Here is an 18,383-nt window from a genome sequence, read left to right as displayed (position 1 = left end):
GGAGGAGGATTTAATTTATGCAAGGGACTGGCCGGAATTATTATTATTTTTTTTTTACAGACGATACATTGATGATATCCTGCTCATTTGGAAAGGACAGGAGCAGGCATTGATCAATTTTTTTGGCACATTGAATAATAATACCCTCAACATCAAACTCACGTATGAATACAGTACTATTCGTGTAAATTTTTTGGATTTGACATTACATAACTCAGAAGGAGCCATAGTCACATCCTCTTATTTTAAAGAAACAGATCACAACAGCTACATTCCTGTTAATAGTTGCCACCATCCCCGTTGGCTTTCAAACATACCAAAAGGTCAATTCCTAAGAATTCCAAGGAATTTTACCAATCTTGACATGTACTTTTCACAAGCTACCATTTTGAAGGGCAGATTTATCGAAAAAGGTTATGAGGAATCTGCCCTCACACAAACAACGCAAACAGTGGCTGATATGGATAGGAACACATTGTTGGCTAGTAATCCCAAAGCTAAGCAATCAAGAATTTGTCCATTCGTGACTACTTTTTCCACAATACAAGACAATCACGAAATTAATAACTGGAAGATCCTTATGGCGGACCCTGTTTTGGCTAAAATCCTACCAACCAAACCAGAGGTCACATTCAGAAGGGCTGGTCCTCTGAGGAACAAAATAGCCCCAAATATAGTTGATCCTCCCACACAGATGGCTTTCTTTAATAGCATGAAAGGATTATATCCATGCAATAAATGTGTTATCTGTATGTGCAATAATCAAAGGAAGAGGAAGGTTGATAAATTTAACTCCTCAACCATGGGGAAAGTTTATAACATTGACAGCTTTATATCTTGCACTAGTAGATATGTAGTGCATCTCTTGCAGTGCCCTTGCAATAAACAATACATAGGCCATACGACAAGAAGGTTACGGGATCGGTTACGAGAACACGTTTATAACGTGAAGAGAGGTTTTAAGGAACACTCACTCTCAAAACACTATCGTTTACATCACAACAGAGATCCCTCGTCCTATTCCTCGGGGATAGACATAGTACAGACCCATTGGAGAGGTACAAATAAAAAAAGGAGCAGCATCCCAAATGGAGTCAAGATGGATTTATGTACCCTAAAGGTCTCAATGTGGACATGGACATTAATTGTTTTATTGACAACAGCTAGTCATCCATCCATTCTCATTGATTTTAGTGCTTTTACAGCCTTATTTTACATCCATATCTTAATATCAGCTTATTGGCCTTAACGCTTCCCTTTTGCTTTTTTATGCATTTCTTGTGTTTTATTGCCTCCATATTTGATATTCGTTTTATTTTGGTCATTGCGAATTTTATTTACATTTTATATCTATTTTATTCTATATTCTTATCTATTCTATACGTTATATTTGAAACACATCCACTTATAGTTCCTGCCACTATATCTGTGCGCATTGAATTGTATGTTTTCAGATTTATAATCTGTTATGGTAATCCATTATGGCAATTCATTCCCTATTATAGCATATCAATATGCCTAAATACTGTTTTAGTTGAACATTTATGTGCAAATGATTTTCCCTGGTGATCTAGTTTTTATTGCTAAACCATTTACCCCTTCTAATGCACGGGGCACGCGCGTGTGCCGGGACGCCGGCTACGCCTAAATGGCGCCGAGGTATGGACAATTGAACTACTAAAAAGTGGCGGCCGCGTAATGCGCAGGCGCAGCTTTCTTTACACAAATTCCTTCTGGTACACAGCGCCCGCGCATGTGCCATATACGCCGGCTACGCCAAAATGGCGCCCAGCATGCGTACAACAATCTGTTAGAAAATGGCAGCCATGTAATGCGCAGGCGCCGTTTTTTCTATCAATTATAGCGTCCTTTGGCTGTATGCAGACCCCCTATGAGTAAGTGCAATCACATGAAACGTGTCAGTGAGGGGCTACAGCACTAGGACGCCACACTGCCGGCACTACACTGGTCCCGGCAGCCATCTTGGATCACAATTACTGGTCAGTGTTTTTGTTTATCGACCTGGTTAATAAAGGAGCCTCTGTTCAAACGGTATCACGCTATTAGCCTCCTCTTTCCGGAGCTCTCACCATCCACAGAGGTGGCGAGCAATCCATGGGCAGTATATGTCGGCTTAAGAGGGATACCAGACCTTTAAAAGGGGACACCCTGGTTCTTTGAGATTGATATCTCTAAATGCGCAGTGTGTCACTTTATCACTTATTCTGGGACTGTCACCATTATTATTGATATATTGATGCTTAAAAACGTCATATCCATAAGTTGTTATCAAGACTTGATATATGGTTTTATATTTATCTTACCACGATTATTTTTATTAGTGTCTTATATTTTCATTTGAGCGCTGCACCCTGCTGTTTTATTGTCTATTTTTGGAGGTTTTTGGTACCTTTGGTGTTTAGCAGCTTATTGACTTTTAGCGCTCACTTACCCCCCTTTTATATTGTCATGGATAAAGTATATTTATTCCCCAGAGTGTAGCTTTAAGAAACATAATTTTGAAGAATATTTTGTAACTTCTTTTCTGGCCAACATAATAGGTAAAAGATAAATTATCGCAACATGACAAATGAAAAAGGTCAAGTATACAGTACATGCCATGTAATCATTTTACAAATCTTAAAAATACACAGTACTCTCTAACAGCCATAATACATAATTCACACGCTGATAAATACTAACAGTATTAATGTGACATGCATTATGTAGCTACAGTGAATTCCAGTATATAAGAAGCATTACTTGTGCATGGTGGGTGCAATGAGAACACAAGCACAAATACACGAAGGTGCGATGCCAGGTGAGCAGCAAGCAGTTACACTCCAGTAAGCATGCACTGTGCCAGGGATGTGTACACACAGGCAAGGTTACCTGGAATAAGTTGGGTTAATGGAAGAGATCTGGCCCTGCAAAGTGTCCAGAATGTTTTCTTGGGAATAGAGCTGTAATGGGGAGTTAAACTGGTTGTGCATGACTTTAAGTCCAGGAATATCCACCTCCACGGGGCTGTTGGGACAGATCTGTGCAGCTTGTTTTAACTCTTCAGGGCCCACTCGCACTTGCGTTGGGATTGAAGAGGTGCTGTGCCGCCTTTGCAAGGAGCCAGGGGCAGTACAAGACTGAAGAGGGTTATATACAGAAGCCATGGCAGCCTTAAACATCACAGAGGGAGAGACAGGACTAAAGCCCAGTTAAAGGTCCAAGACATAATACAGGATCAGAAACAAAAAAAAAAAAAAAAAAAAAAAAAAGGCAAAATTAATATTAATAAAAGTTGCAGCTGCATTTGGCAATTGCATTCCTAAAACTTAATTGAGAGCTTTGCAACATTAAGTATAAAAGAAAAATGCCAAAATTAGCATTTTAGCCTTTTTGTTTTTCTTTTAACAATCATATTTTAATAGCAGATTAAGGCTCATAAAACTATATAGTAGTTTTACATCTGTGCCACATTAGAGCAATATAATAATGTATTAATAATATGGATTACTTCTATACAGTAGCTATGTTATGGTATAGATTAGAATCTTGTAGCATCAGATGAATAATAGCTATGTGGAGCATAAGGCTCTCTGCTGCTGGCACTATGAGCTAGAGCAGACTGTATTAATGAGAAAGCACCTGATGGAGCCTGACGGTGATTTTAGTGGTTGGTAAGTCAAGCTGAAAGCACGTTGAAATTTGACAGGTCTCTGGTAAATGAAAAAACATACTGTTAGTTTTTCCATCAGTCGATCTGCAGAAGGCATGTGGATGGAGAGAAAACATATGATCAGAACAAGAACCAATAACATGTTATACGGATCACTCGGGTAACCACACTTGCACACACTGCTTTTTTCACGTTGGAAGGTACCTGAACTTCCAGCTAATGCAAAGGGACAGTTCAGCTTAAAATAAAAACAAATAAAAAACAAAAACCTCTGTCTATGTAGTCACTAGAATACAATAGCATCACCCTTGAAAATTAAAGCAATTTGAAACACGGGGATAGAAACACAGGAGTTAACACAACTGTTATGAGGATGAAAGCTCTGACTCCATCATCTGGATCAAAGCTTCATTCACAGATAGTGACTAAAGCTCAAACACACACATTACAATCTGATTGTACAACCTCCTTTAGATCTACCAAGTAGTAAGCAGTGCAAGGGCCTGCCTGATAGAATATTAATGGATTGGAGAGTTCGGTAGGTCCCCATATTACACAGTTTTGGTATATCTAAACGTAATTGTATGCGATGTGTATGGGGAGCCTAAGTTCTAGCTGAACAATAAGAATGACAGTATCCTGGTTTGGAACCCCAAAGCAAACATTTAATATTGTGGCTTTCCAGTACTTAGATGTGGTGGCTGCATTCGTTTTTTTTTTTCAGGCAAAAAAATAAATAATAATGGAAGAACTTGTTGGTTTTACCAGAAATGTTGAGTCCTGTAAAGTGAAAAGAAAGAATAAACATCCTTCTCTTCCTTGTGTACTACTACTCCCATCAATCCACCATGTAATGAACAAAGGCAGACACATTTGTATTACAACCACTGCCCGTCCATAAATACAGAGGAGAATTTACAGTAGACATGAGGTGGCAGGAATTGTGTAATTTGCAAAATTACCAAGTGAAAACAATCAAAAAAAAAAGAAGAAGAATGCAGCCACTAAATCCAAGGACTGGCAATCTGCAATAGATTACTTTTTTATTTTGGATTTTGATACCCTTTGAAATCAATGGCAGCTGCCATATTATCCTGACATGTTCCTTCTGAACTGTGATAAAGTGCACACATCCTATGGACTATCCTGTGGAATGTGCCAATTTAGTTTTATTGTGAACTGCTCATGACATAGTCCTAAAAAATAAGCATACTGTGACCATGTCAAGACAATTGAGGTATATTTTTAAAATATTTGTTGCAGAAATGTCAGAAGAATTTGTGCAAATGAAAGGTCACTGTATGTTTTCTAAGAGAATAATTCCTGTATCATCAGCTCCATCTAGTGATCAAAATGTATAGTTTTCTGAAAAAACCTCAATGACAAAACTATACCCCATTTCAGCCACTAGATGGAGTCGACGTTACAGGAATTAATCTCTTAGACAGCATACAGTGACATTTCATTTAGTTTGTACGAATGTTTCTCACATTGATACAACAAATGTTTTCTAGACAGACTCCTTGGTCTTTGTTTGGTCAACATGAAGATAAAATAGATAGATATACATTACTGGGTGCCCAACTGGAGTGGATAGGGCTCACATAATAGGCAGATGTAGTCAATACATGTTTACAGAGCAACAAGCATCCTACATTGTAACCACACAATAAAATACTCAAACATTACATGCCAGATAATTTATACTTACTCTTGGTTTGACACTTGGGTAACGTGGGCACCATTGTTTGATTTGGACTCCAATGTGTTATTGAAGCTTTGGATGTTTTCAGAGGAATAGAGGCCAGCTGGGTTGTTGTACTGGGCAGTGATCACTTTGGGGGTGCTGGAAGCGGAGCCAGCAGTGAATGGCATAGCACTTCGATTGTGTGTGCTTCCTATCTGTTTTACTTCCTGCGTGCAAGGGGAGCAGAAGAAGAATCAGAGGTGACCAACATGCATGCGTGAAGTGACAACACAGCCAAAACTCATGCAACACACATTAATATAATCCAACTTGGACTTTTGGTGACAGCAAGTAATTGAAAATGTGAACAAAATGCAGCACAGAGCATCTCATCAAAGCGCAAATCTGGGCAAAAACACATTTTGTTCTAGATAGAGCCCCTTTAGGTTCTTATTGGGGTCTGTGTCCCTACTGGGGAGATCTGCCCAGGGGCGGACTGACCATTTGGAAACTCGGGTACAGCCCGAGGGCCTGGGGTCAGTAGGGGGCCCCATGAGATGCCCCTGGTACCTTTTTCATAGGCTTTTTTGAGTTTGGGCAAGGACACAGGGGCCCCATGATCCCCTATTGCCCGGGGGCCCCATGAGTTGTCAGTCCGCCCCTGGATCTGCCCCATCTATCTCTTTAAAGCTCCACAATGGGAACACAAATACAGATTGAGGAACGGTTATAATCTCCCCAATGCGTTGAGAGGTAGCATAAAAACAGAAGTTCAGATTCTTCCACGCTCTATCAACACTACAAATAAAGGACTGGATTTATGAAACAATTCCTAAACATGTAATGTCGCATCACTAATTCAGGGTAAAAGTAAGAAAGATGGGGACTCTCTTTACAATGGGGACCTTTCTTAACAATGAGCATCAAGATTTGAAGGAACAAATTTAAAAAGATTTTTTTTTTTTTTATGATGTGCTAATCATTGGTATACATATTCAGCTGTCATTATTTGCTGGTCCAAATAGTTTTTTTCCCAGATGATTTATTCTTAATAATTGATTCTATTTTAATGATGTTTTAATCACACAAGATGAATTTGATGCATTCCATCATGTTATGTACATACAGTATACGCATGACAGACCTGACATTTCATTCTATTTCTATTCTACTTTCTTTTTTTTTGGCTTTAACAAATACTATATTATTTCATGTATTCCATTTTATTCAGTCAAATGTAATATACAATTAGCAAATGAGATCTGAAACAGCTTTGATCCTTGATCTGATTTAATGGACAAATTTTTTTTAGGTCTGACAATACCAGATGTCTGTATATTAGACAGAATCTAATAAAATGTCATGTTAAATGCCCACACATTGTCTAAATAACTAATAGATCAAGAATGATCCCAGTCCAAACAAAACACATTTATATGGTGACCGACCTGTTTAGTTGTATATCTAGAACTTGTTTAAAGTGTAGCCTCTGTTTCTGAAGCTATGGGGCCAGTTTTTAAGCAGATTAGATGATCCCAAAAAACATAATAAATCGGTCTTGTAGCCACCTTGTTTAAATTAAATCTTTGCTGGGGTTTTTTTTTTTTTTTTTTTAAATCACAAACATGTTATACTTACATGCTCTATGCAGTGGTTTTGCACAGGGCAGCCCCAATCCTCCTCTTCTGGGGTCCCCCGCTTGCACACCTGACTCATTTCCCATTCTGAGAACCCCCCTACCCCTAGCAAACCCCTCCTAAGGGGGGGGTACTCCAGCAGGCTCATTGCCAAGCCCTGCTGCCTGCATCCATTGACACAGATAGTGGGTCTTTGCCCCGCCATCCTCTCCCTCGTCATAGGATTTGATTGACAGCAGCAGGAGCCAATAGCCCCTGCTGCTATCAATCTACCCTCTGAGGAGGGGAAGAGCCGCTGCTCTCATGTTGGTTTTAGATCAGGCCCCAGTACGTATAACAGGAGGCTGGGGGGGGGGGGGGGGTATCCTGGGCATAGAAGGTTTTTTTTTACCTTAATGCAGAAAATGCATTAAAAAAGGTAAAAAAAAAAAAAACACCTTAATGCTTTAGAACCACTTTAAAAAGGCCCTGTCCCTATAAAATTCACTTCAACATAAGATCATAAGATTGTATAGGTATGTGCATTGAACATATTTAATGCATGTTATCTACCTGTAATGACCGCCCCTTGTGTAGATATCTAATAGCATTGCCACCTTGGAAGTGATGTCCACAGCCCCAGACACAGAGCTGTCATTCAAGTGATTCTGTATAGTATTCCCCTTCCTGCCTCCCTGGCACCTAGATAAAAGGTTATGTCGGGTGTGTGTGTGTGTGTATGGAGGGGTGATGGGGGAGCCTGGCCAGCACAGACCGTAATTAGACACTCCCAGAAGAGGAGAGGACTATAACATGTAAGGAAAGAGGGGGCTGCGCTAGGCAATGGAGTCTCCTGGAATAGTCATGTTTTCTAGCAAGTTCACAGGCACATGGCAAGTGACTAGAAAATCATTCACTGCAAGGAAAATTGCTGCAGGTAAGCATTTTAAATACTCAATTTTTCTGCATTTACTGGCAATTTTTTAAGTTGGTGACAGGGTCTCTTTAAGGACAGTGAGCCACGCTGCGTCTTTGATTATTCACCTTGTGGGGTTGCAATGGCATAGTGCACAATGGTACTTTTTTATGATAGTGAATGCCTTTGCCTTACAGGTGTACAGCCAGTTATTTTATTTGCATTGTTACATAAAAAACATCTTGATGTTCTTGGAAGATAAACGTCTAATATCCCCAAAAATATATCAACAAAAATGACACTGAGTGTTAGCACAGCCCCAGCAATGGAGAGGTTGAGCGAATGTCCCCACAGGGCACTGAACCCTCTGACATTCCACAGCAATGAGGTTACATTGGCTCCAACATATGAAACAATAGTCCTGTTATTTCATTCTTATCACACCTTGTGCTGAATGACACACCCTTGTGATTACATCACGTCTCTACGGAAGCAGATCAACACACTCAAAATATTGCACACACTAACAGGACTGACCTAGTCCCTGCAGCCAAATCACAACCACCATCTCCCCGCTCCTTCATTTTATGACATTTTTCCATGGGATAATTATAAAATGCTCTACAGTACTTTTCATAGTATTTATTTGTGGACTTCTCTGAGTCTGGAGGTGCTGTAGGCAATTGTTAGAAAACGTAAAGCGTTCCTTCACCCTCCCCAGCCACTCATCCCTAGCCCCTCTCAGATCACAAACTGTTCTTTTTATTCCCCAATTAGCAAGTGCAGGGAGGATAGCCTGAAAAAGCTATGTTCTTGCCTAGATGAGAATGACATCCCACATGCCCCCTAGGCTCCTGGAATACCCAGATCATACATTCCAGGAGGCTGCAAGCTGTGCATGCACTGTGGTGCATCATCAGGGAGCCAGCTGTCTCCTCAAGGTGCTTGCAGCCGGCCCCTGATGACAGGATACGGTGCACGCATGTCATCAAGGGCTGGCTACAAGAACCCAAAAAGAGGCACAGACCCCCTGATGATGTCACAGAACACAGTGTGCAGCAGCGGGTTCCTACAGAACACAGCAGGATCACTGGGCATGGAGGTATGTTTTTTGTAGATTACCTTGCAAAGGAGGAAAGGTGTAGCAGAGGGGAGTGAAGTTCTATGCTGAAAATTAATATTTTTTTGTCTAAATGCTAAACAGAACAATTGTTTAGCAGCACAGCACAAATACTTTTTTTTTATTTTTTTTAGAAAGCTTCATTAGTTTAAAAAAAAAAAAAAAAAAAAAAAATCCATTCTAAAATGGCCCAAAATGATTAAAGAATGTTCAGACTTGGAAGCAATCTGCTGATATGTTTTCCCTGAAAAATTGGATTAAGTCAGAAAAGGGAAATAATCTATTTTCTCCCATGTGTCAGACAAATATAGCTATACTGATGAAATAGCTACAAATTAGTGCTGTCGTACAACAGCTCACATTGTTCTATAGAAATGCTGTTATACTCACGTTAAAAGCGGAGTTCCAGCTAAAAAAAAAATAAAATAAAAGTCAGCAGCTACAAAAACTGTAGCTGCTGACTTTTAAAATACAGCCACTTACCTGTCTCTCGGTCCAGCTGTGTCCTCACCACCGCTGGTTTCACCAGCCGTCTTCTCTCCCTGGCACCGGCATCTTCAGTGTGGGAACCCGACTGACTGCTTGCAGCTTCACTGCCGGATGCCCACTGTGCATGCACGAGAAGCACTGTACTTTGTGAATGGCCCCATAGTTTTCTGGAACACGTGACAGGTCCCAGAAGGGAGGGGGGAGGACAACTGTTTCCGATCGCCTTAGGCGATCACAGTGAAAGTGGGAGTGGGTACCTGTCCAATGTCGGTACCCGCTCCCCAAAGGTGTTAATCCTTAATGGGGAGCGGGGGACAAAGACTTGAAGCCGAACTTCCCCTTTTGGGTGGAACTCCGCTTTAAATCAAGATGACGACAATACATAAGGGTGTTTTTATAAAGAAAAAAAATTACATATCTGGCCTTACATATACGAGTACTTAAATGTATTCATATCTCAGAGCTGCTCATTAATGCCGAATAATCAGTAATATTCTGCCCTGGTCAATCTACAGAGATCGAATCCATCTGAAACAGAGTCTAAACCAATCAGAAGGTAAGGTATGGCTTTTCAATTGGTTGCGAATTTGATCATTCGCACACTGATGGGTAAAAAAAAAAAAATAGAAGGATGTGTGGGTACCATGACTGCCACCTTCGCTGGAAAGCTCAGTCTATTAAAGAAAGACACAAGTCCAGATCACCAGATACAAAATTAAAAAAAAAAAAAAAGGAAGAGTAATGGAGCCACCACATCTGAGAACTGGTGAGCTGAAAATTATTACATTTTTGTTTTGGGGTTTAACACAGTTTTAAGGATAAGTGAACTCTTCCATAATAAAATTGGTATGCCGCCATTGGCTGAGCTCTGCAGTCCTGCTTCCCATTACAGCCTGGCACCAGTGCATGGTCTGACCATAATGATGGCTGCCTGCAGTTTCATATGAGGAGAAGACAGGGTCAAAAGGTGGACCGTCATTCTCTGGACTAGAGGCAGTCTTATGTTTGGCGAATGTGTCAGATTCCAGTGGCAAGAAGAGCATCATGGCAGTAAATTTTGTTCAGTCTGGCCCAGGATTCTCAAGCACTAGTGTCTGGGCTTTCTCTTCTTGCACTCAGGTAATGAGTTTTTTTTTTTTTGTTTTTTTTGTTTAACAGTTTGTGGTGTCCCCATGCAACTAACAATCTTACAGAAATGGCCTAAGCCCTAGGCAGGATGTCTAAAGATCTCAATAAGGGTGTGCAGAGACTGAGTTTTGCACTTCTAGATAGGAAGGTAAGCCCTCCAAACTTCAGAAACAGATACATTATTGTTAAATTTTATTTAGAAAGATCTTCTTCAGCTCTGATCTTGGATCTACACAAAAATCCAGACTGTAGCTGTTTAATTAGGACTACGCTATGCAGTTTAAACAGTTACTAAACCCACAACAGTAAAATCAGTCTGTATATGCAGTAAAGCATGCTTGTTATACTCACTGTGGAACCTAAGGGGTTAATCCTCTGCATTGTGTAAAAACGTTGTTTGATCCTGACTTCTCTGATCCTCCCCTTCTTCCAGTGTCCCCCTTTTATCTCTTGATAAGACCTATGTGTGGAGACACTCTGCACATGCTCAGTTTGGTGTGTATTGCTAGAGAGGTTTTTTTTTTCTTGGGGAGAGTGCATGTGATCAGCACAGGGTCAATTAGCACTGTCCGGACAGAGGTCAGGAGTCCTGCATCCTCCTAGAGCAGAATGAAAACTCCTCCTACAAGCTATAACCAGTGCCCGGCTGGACACTGATAGAAGTCACAAGACTACTCTAACTGCTGATGAGGAAAGGTATTTAGCAGTTTATATTTACTAAAATAATTGCACTTCCATGTTCTGTGTGAGACCATATATAATAAATGCAGGGACCTGGGTTTAGGAACACTTTAACCGATGTCTATAAACATTGATTTGGCTCAAATTATTGGTTAATCTCTGTTACACTAGTTAAAGCAAATCAAATCAATTCCCTGAGAAAAGTTAGCACCAGACCTGTCTGACCTCATTCCTAATCTGTGAATACCTATTCAGCTGCAAAGCGCATGCTCATGCTGCTTCTGAAAACCAACAAAAGGGACACCCAGCATGCAATACAAACCTGTGATGGGCTATGAATGGCCGCATGCACCTCATTGTCAAGATTCATGCCATGGCATTTTATTCTCCAAGAGAAGGGGTGAATTATACAGATCACAATGATGTACTGTAATTATGCTTTTTCTCAAACTGTAGTTTCTAGTTTGATTTTTAGGATTATATAGTTACTTACAGGGACAGTAAAGACCTAATACAGCATAACCTGTAGCTATCAAACATCAACCTACAAATCACAAAACCTAAATCAAGAACACATTTCTGGCAAATTTAATTCTGTGGTTGAACACATCATAGGTTATTGTGCTGCCGAGAACCCATATAACAAAAAGTATCCATTATCCTCTAATCAAAAGATACTACATGAGAATGAAATAGCAATTACCTGAGGATTCGATGCCAGGTTCATTTTATATGGGTGTACTTTGCCTTCTTCAGATACAAGGGGTGACCAAATCTTGGATTCAACCCTTAAGGAAAATGAACACAGGGACAGTCAATGCATGATATTAAACATATACTTAAGCAGTACTTAATTCCCAGTAGCAGATGTTCTAGATATAAAATGAAGACGGGCTCTGGGCTACCCATAGACAATACCAGGCTTCTCCAAGACCGGGTCTCTACAGGTGCTAGATGCAAAAGAGCATATAGCACCCACTGGCCCCCATGGCCCTGCGTCTGGTTCACTCTTCCATCAGAGGGTGCCACCAGAGGAAACAATGTAAAACAATAGAGTGGTAGAGCTAGGGCCAGTTGGAAGGAATGCATAGCCTGAAGACCTCAGAAGAGTGTGCCAAGGAGTTCAGCAAACTGCATACTTTCACACCTATGAGTCTTAAGGTGCTTTCCAGGCTTTCCCCAGAAAAACTCCTGTCTCAGCAATGCGATATATTTACCTGCTTGCGTGGATAACGGCTAAACATGATTGAAAACATCAACACTGACAGATAAATGTAATTACGTTACAGAAAACCAGTTCTGAAAAAAAATATGAAAGCTTCCATCACCGACATCCTTGTGAGAATGCTAGCTGTCTGGAAGACTCTGGCTTCAATACTTCGAGTCACTGACACGTAGTGGTGGGGGCGCCCTTTTAATGGGAATGTCCAACAGTTCTAAGTCTTTGTTTTGTTTCATTTGTATAATTTTTACTTTACAAATATACAACTCTTACTTGGTGGCATTTATGATAGCCCACAATTCATACTGTGCTTCCTAGTAGGAAAGCCTAGCATGGACATGAGGCAGGGACCTACACCTTCCTTCCCACTCAACTGAGAAAAGCCTATTTATTGATTACACTTCCAGAAACTTGATCTGTGAATAAGTGGGGCAGAATCCTGTGACTTATCAGACACTACTCCATTCATAGATCTTGTTATATGTAGAGCAATCATTTAAAGAACTTTTCTGAATGGATGAGAGGGGAGGAAAAACGGCAGTCTCCAATGGGAGCATCTTCTATTGAGTTCAGCTCGGAGACCTGAAACTAATAACCACCACAGAGACAGGAAGAGGACTGGGCATTACTGCAAAGAAGATTTCGCCAGGATCCAGTAGCCTGAATGGCTTGCAGCATATTTCATTACAGGTAAGTTAGGTCACTAAAGCTGTAGGGAGAAAAAAATATTTTTAGCATAACATCAGCTTTCAAGCTCATGAGATTTTAAGGTTTCGGTTTACATGTACTTGACATTGCCACTGCTAAAGCTGACCATACATGGATAAAAAATGTTTTGGGTCAGCCAGCCGGCTGATTAAACCACCCCCCCCCCCCAAAAAAAAAAAAAAAACCTACACAATCAAAAATTAGTCAATTACTAGGTTGACGCCTTTCTAATGGAAAGAGCCATAGGTGTGTCGGAATTCATCCAGTTCCCGCTAAACCAGCTGAATTTCTATCAATCTATGGCCAGCTTAAGCCGAAAAAGTGAAAGTCCCCAGCTTTTAGCAAAGGACACACACAGAATCTGATTAACAACCCCCTCTGCTATTTAACTGGCCAGATCAATATCCCAGGAGTTTAATTGACTTGATGCTATATTCTGATTAAAAACTGATGCTTTAATTTCTTTTTTCCACATCTATACACACACAGACATGCATGATAGCAATGTGTAGGTGTGACAATTGCTTTTGGAATGTTGAGCAGGTGTTCAGGATTAGGCTTGAACAATAGCTATAGAATAAACATCAATTTACTGAATCCAGGAAAAGCATTAACCTTTTAGATTGAACCATGAGTAAACTAGGAGAAAGTACATATACCGTATTTTCCGGCGTATAAGGCGACTGGGTATATAAGACGACCCCCTAATTTTCCAGTTAAAACATAGGTTTTGGACTATACTCGCCGTATAAGACTAAGACTAGATTAATCTGTCAGCCCGCTGGATGTGCGGTATATACAGTATACTGCACTGAGCCAAGCGGTTTCAAAACGTACCGGTACGTCCCCACGGTAATCAGCCCGCTGGATGCGTGTATGTACGGTAGCTGCGGCTACATACAGCCAATCACGGCGAGTGATGTATTCTACTAATGAATACAAAGCCTGCTCGGATTGGCTGAGTCAGAGAGGTGGGCTGATGATGTCACAACCTCAGCTAATCTGAACAGGCTTTGTATTCATTAGTAGAATACATCACTCGCCGTGATTGGCCCAGTGTATACTGTATGTAGTCGCAGCTACCGTACATACACACATCCAGCGGGCTGATTACAGAAGGGACATACCGGTACGTTTTGAAACCGCTTAGCTCAGCGCAGTATACTGTATATACCGCACATCCAGCGGGCTGACAGATTAATCTGTCATAGGGACATCTGTTTTGAGCCAGCTTGGCTCAGCACGGTATTCTGTATGTACAGTATGATCACATATCCAGGCAGCTTGACCCAAACAAACTCAAGGTTCACATTTTATACCCCACGTATAAGACGACCCCCAATTTTTGGGGTATATTTTTAAGTATAAAAAGTAGTCTTATACGCCAGAAAATACTGTACTTTATCCTTTGGTATATCTTTCTAGATTTGCTGGTTTGTGTTTTTTGAATAATCTTGTTCTACAATAAAACCAGATGGAATATTTCTATTTTTTAATCAGGCACAGAGACATCCACATACACAGTTGTATTGCGTACTATTTAAATTCCGCATTTAAATGCACTAAACTTGCAATGTTATGAAAGATGATGGAAAGCAATTCTTAGGGCCAGTTCACACCTTGCCCCGAGATGAATCACTCAGGGATGTGCTGTACGTTCCTGTGCGATTCATATGCGGGCTCTGTGCGGTGCGATTTCAAGCCCATTCATTTGAATGGGCTGAAATAGCACTGCACTAATAGTAGTGCATTTACTTCTTTTTGAAATGCACATTGGTGCGGGCGCATGCAATGTGTTTGTGGTCTGTGTTTGGGGTGTCATTAACTTTTAACTGACCCCTGCAGTAGATCGTAAGGGCATTGCGATTGGAATGCGGTGTTGGAAGCTACAGGGGACAGTGGCTCTCCCACACTGCATTCTAGTGTGAACAAGCCCTTAAAGTGGTTGTAAAGGCTCAAGGATTTTTACCTTCATGCACAAAAACCTTCTGTGTGCAGCAGCCCCCCCACTATACAAGATCAGCGGCTCTACCTCCCTTGGCTCTCGCTACTGTCAATCACAGCCAGTGAGGAAAGCGGGAGCGGGGCAGAGCCGCAATCTGTGTGTAAATGCACATGCAGGGCAGCAGCTCGGGAGCAAGTCTGCTTGGGTTCTCCCATAACAAGCTGCTTGCTATGGAGGCATTTGATGGGAGGGAGGGGCCAAGAACGCCAGTAGGGGATCAGAGAAGAGGAGAATCGGGGCTGCTCTGTGCAAAACCATTGCACAGAGCAGGCAAGTTTAATATGTCTGTTATTGTAAGAAAAAAATATATATTTAATATCACTTTAAAGGGGGACTTTCATCCTTGCCTGTTTTCACTTCAAATAATCCACTTCGTTTTTGGACTATGCACTCCTTCTCAGAGTAAAAAAACCAAATATCCAGCATCACACCACAAGATCTAAACTTTACTGGGCATCACAAAAAAGCCCAGTGGGACTGGATTCAAATCTTCAATGGCCCCTTCATGCAGTCAACTAACTAGGAACCTTGTGAGGTCCAAACCAAACTAGGCTTTCTTGTGATGGTGTACCATTCAGTAAAGGTTTGGTTTCTGTACTTGCATGTCTTGTGGGATCCTTTTCTTTGAACACAGGCCTATGAAAAAAATACTTCTTTAGTCAACTACCCTCTTAACTACCCACTAGAGCATGCAATTATACAGAGACAGATATGAAAAACAGTACACATAGCAAAAATGGACAAATGCCAAGAGAATACCCAATGGACCTTGTCATTTTTGGTTAGTGCTGATATCGGAACCACCAATCATCTCGCCATCAAAGCAAGTTCAGAAAAATGCTGATGTAACCCAGGAATCACATACACTAAGCTACAGTACCCTTGATTTAGATTAGTTCAAATTGTGCACTATTTTTCTATAGTCCAATCAAGCAAGGTTTTCACAAGGCTTTTGGGGAGCACACAGCCTCATGCTAGTCACTATGTTCTGCCTCTCCAGATCTACAGAGAAAAAAAGGCAAGATATAGGAAAACACTTCAAACTAAATTAATATTAACCTCCCTGGCGGTATGATTATTTCAGATTTTTGGTGCTGAAAGCGGTACCATTATTTTGCATGGAAATATGTAGTTTTTTTATTGTAGGCTGTAATTTTTAGGAATAACTCACTGAAATCTGTCCGAACAAGAGACTATTAAACATCCCGGGTATGATAAAATTTGAAACACGAAATCATAAATTATAATTTAATAAATAATCATAAAAAATAATAATATAATAATAATACATTTAATTCAATAATATAATCAAACCGAAAACACTGAAATTTGAAATATAGCGCCAAGTTCGTACATTGCTGAGCAAAGTCGCAAAATCGTTTTCAGTGTCTGATGACGAATTTCCCCCACGAATCATTATCACTCAATTCTGCAAGTGGTTCTGATTTACTATCGCTGTTCTCTAGCTGGTCTAAAACCGCTTTTGACCTAAAGGGACATTTTTTGGACGCCATGGATTTTCTAAGTTTCCAGGCAGAAAGACAGACAAAATGTAGGCAGGGCACAGGACAAAGCACTAGGGACAATATGTATGTGAAATGGGTTGAAACAGCAATGTTTTACTGTGAAAAATGTGTTTTGAAAAAAATGACATTTTTTAAAATTTTCAAATTTCCCCCCGCCGCCCGTACGTCCCGATGTCACGGGGACCGGAAAACAGAAGCCGGATGCCGGCATCAGCCGGAGGAGATGGCCGGGGACGCTTCAGGGGACACATCATGGGAGCGAAGGACAAGGTAAGTGCTGCAGGGACTCCCTATGCAGCGCCGCATGGTAAGCCCGAGTGTAGCTCGGGGTTACCGCTTTTGGTACTAAAACTCTACCCCGAGCTACACTCGGGAATACCGCCAGGGAGGTTAAAGCCTGACTACAGGAAATGGCAAAAGATACACATATGCACTATGTTGCCAAAAGTATTGGGACGCCTGCCTTTACATGCACATGAACTTTAATGGCATCCCAGTCTTAGTCCATAGGGTCAATATTGAGCTGTCCCACACTTTGCAGTTATAACAGCTTCAACTCTTCTGGGAAGGCTGTCCACAAGGTTTAGGAGTGTGTCTATGGGAATGTTTGACCATTCTTCCAGAAGCACGTTTGTGAGGTCAGGCACTGATAATGGACTTGCAGTTTCCGCTCTAATTCATCCCAAAGGTGTTCTATTGGGTTGAGATCAGGACTCTGTGCAGGCCAGTCAACTTCCTCCACCCCAAACTCGCTCATCTGTGTCTTTATGGACCTTGCTTTGTGCAATGGTGTGCAGTCTTGTTGAAACAGGAAGGGGCCAAACAGTTCCCACAAATTTGGGAGCATGAAATTGTCCAAAATATCTTGGTATGCTGACGCCTTAAGAGTTCCATTCCCTGGAACAAAAGGGGCCAAGCCCAACCCCTGAAAAACAACCCCACACCATAATCCCCCCTCCACCAAACTTTACACTTGGCACAATGCAGTCCGGCAAGTACCGATTTCCTGGCAACCGCCAAACCCAGACACATCCATCGGACTTGCCAGACAGAGAAGCGCGATTCGTCACTGAAGAGAACGTCACCACTGCTTCAGAGTCCAGTTGCAGCCTGCTTTACACCACTGCATCTGACTCTTTGCATTACACTTGGTGATGTAGGGCTTGGATGCAGCTGCTCGGCTATGGAAACCCATTCCATGCAGCTCTCTACGCACTGTTGTGCTAATCTGAAGGCCACACGAAGTTTGGAGGTCTTTAGTTATTGACTCTGCAGACAGTTGGCGACTTCTGCACACTGTGCGCTTCAGCATTTGCTGACCCTACTCTGTCATGTTATGTGGCCTACCACTTCGTGCCTGAGTTGCTGTTGTTTCCAGTTGCTTCCACTTTGTTATAATACCACTAACAGTTGACCGTGAAATATTTAGTAGCACGGAAATTTAACCTATCACAGTATCACGCTTGAATTCACTGAGCGCTTGAGAGCGATCCATTCTTTCACAAACATTTGTAGAAGCAGTCTGCATGCCTATGTGCTTGATTTTATACACCTGTGGTATATACACACACACTATATATCTCCTTGCTTTGGAACATTGCATTGCAAGAGT

At 41.2% G+C, this 18,383-nt stretch overlaps 1 protein-coding gene across 2 annotated transcripts in view; it reads right to left on the bottom strand.

Annotated features, from left to right (window-relative positions):
* PDLIM1 (PDZ and LIM domain 1) overlaps positions 1-18,383 on the bottom strand; it is a 73,622-nt gene that overhangs the window by 12,800 nt on the left and 42,439 nt on the right. The window contains exons 3-5 of one of the 2 annotated variants that reach the window (XM_089656214.1): positions 12,014-12,098; positions 3,643-3,713; positions 2,893-3,201 (exon numbers count right to left, since the gene is read on the bottom strand). In XM_089656214.1, coding sequence (XP_089512340.1) covers positions 2,893-3,201; positions 3,643-3,713; positions 12,014-12,098 — 465 coding nt within the window. Of the gene's footprint in view, positions 1-2,892; positions 3,202-3,642; positions 3,714-5,384; positions 5,588-12,013; positions 12,099-18,383 lie in introns of both variants that reach the window. The other variant, XM_089656213.1, reaches the window with a different exon arrangement.

The sequence above is a fragment of the Staurois parvus genome, unplaced genomic scaffold, assembly GCF_062004578.1.
Source record: "Staurois parvus isolate SC_StPar_1 unplaced genomic scaffold, SC_StPar_1.0 ptg000894l, whole genome shotgun sequence".
NCBI lineage: Eukaryota > Metazoa > Chordata > Amphibia > Anura > Ranidae > Staurois > Staurois parvus.
Note: the sequence above shows the minus strand (reverse complement) of the source record. Positions and strands in the feature narration are given on the sequence as shown.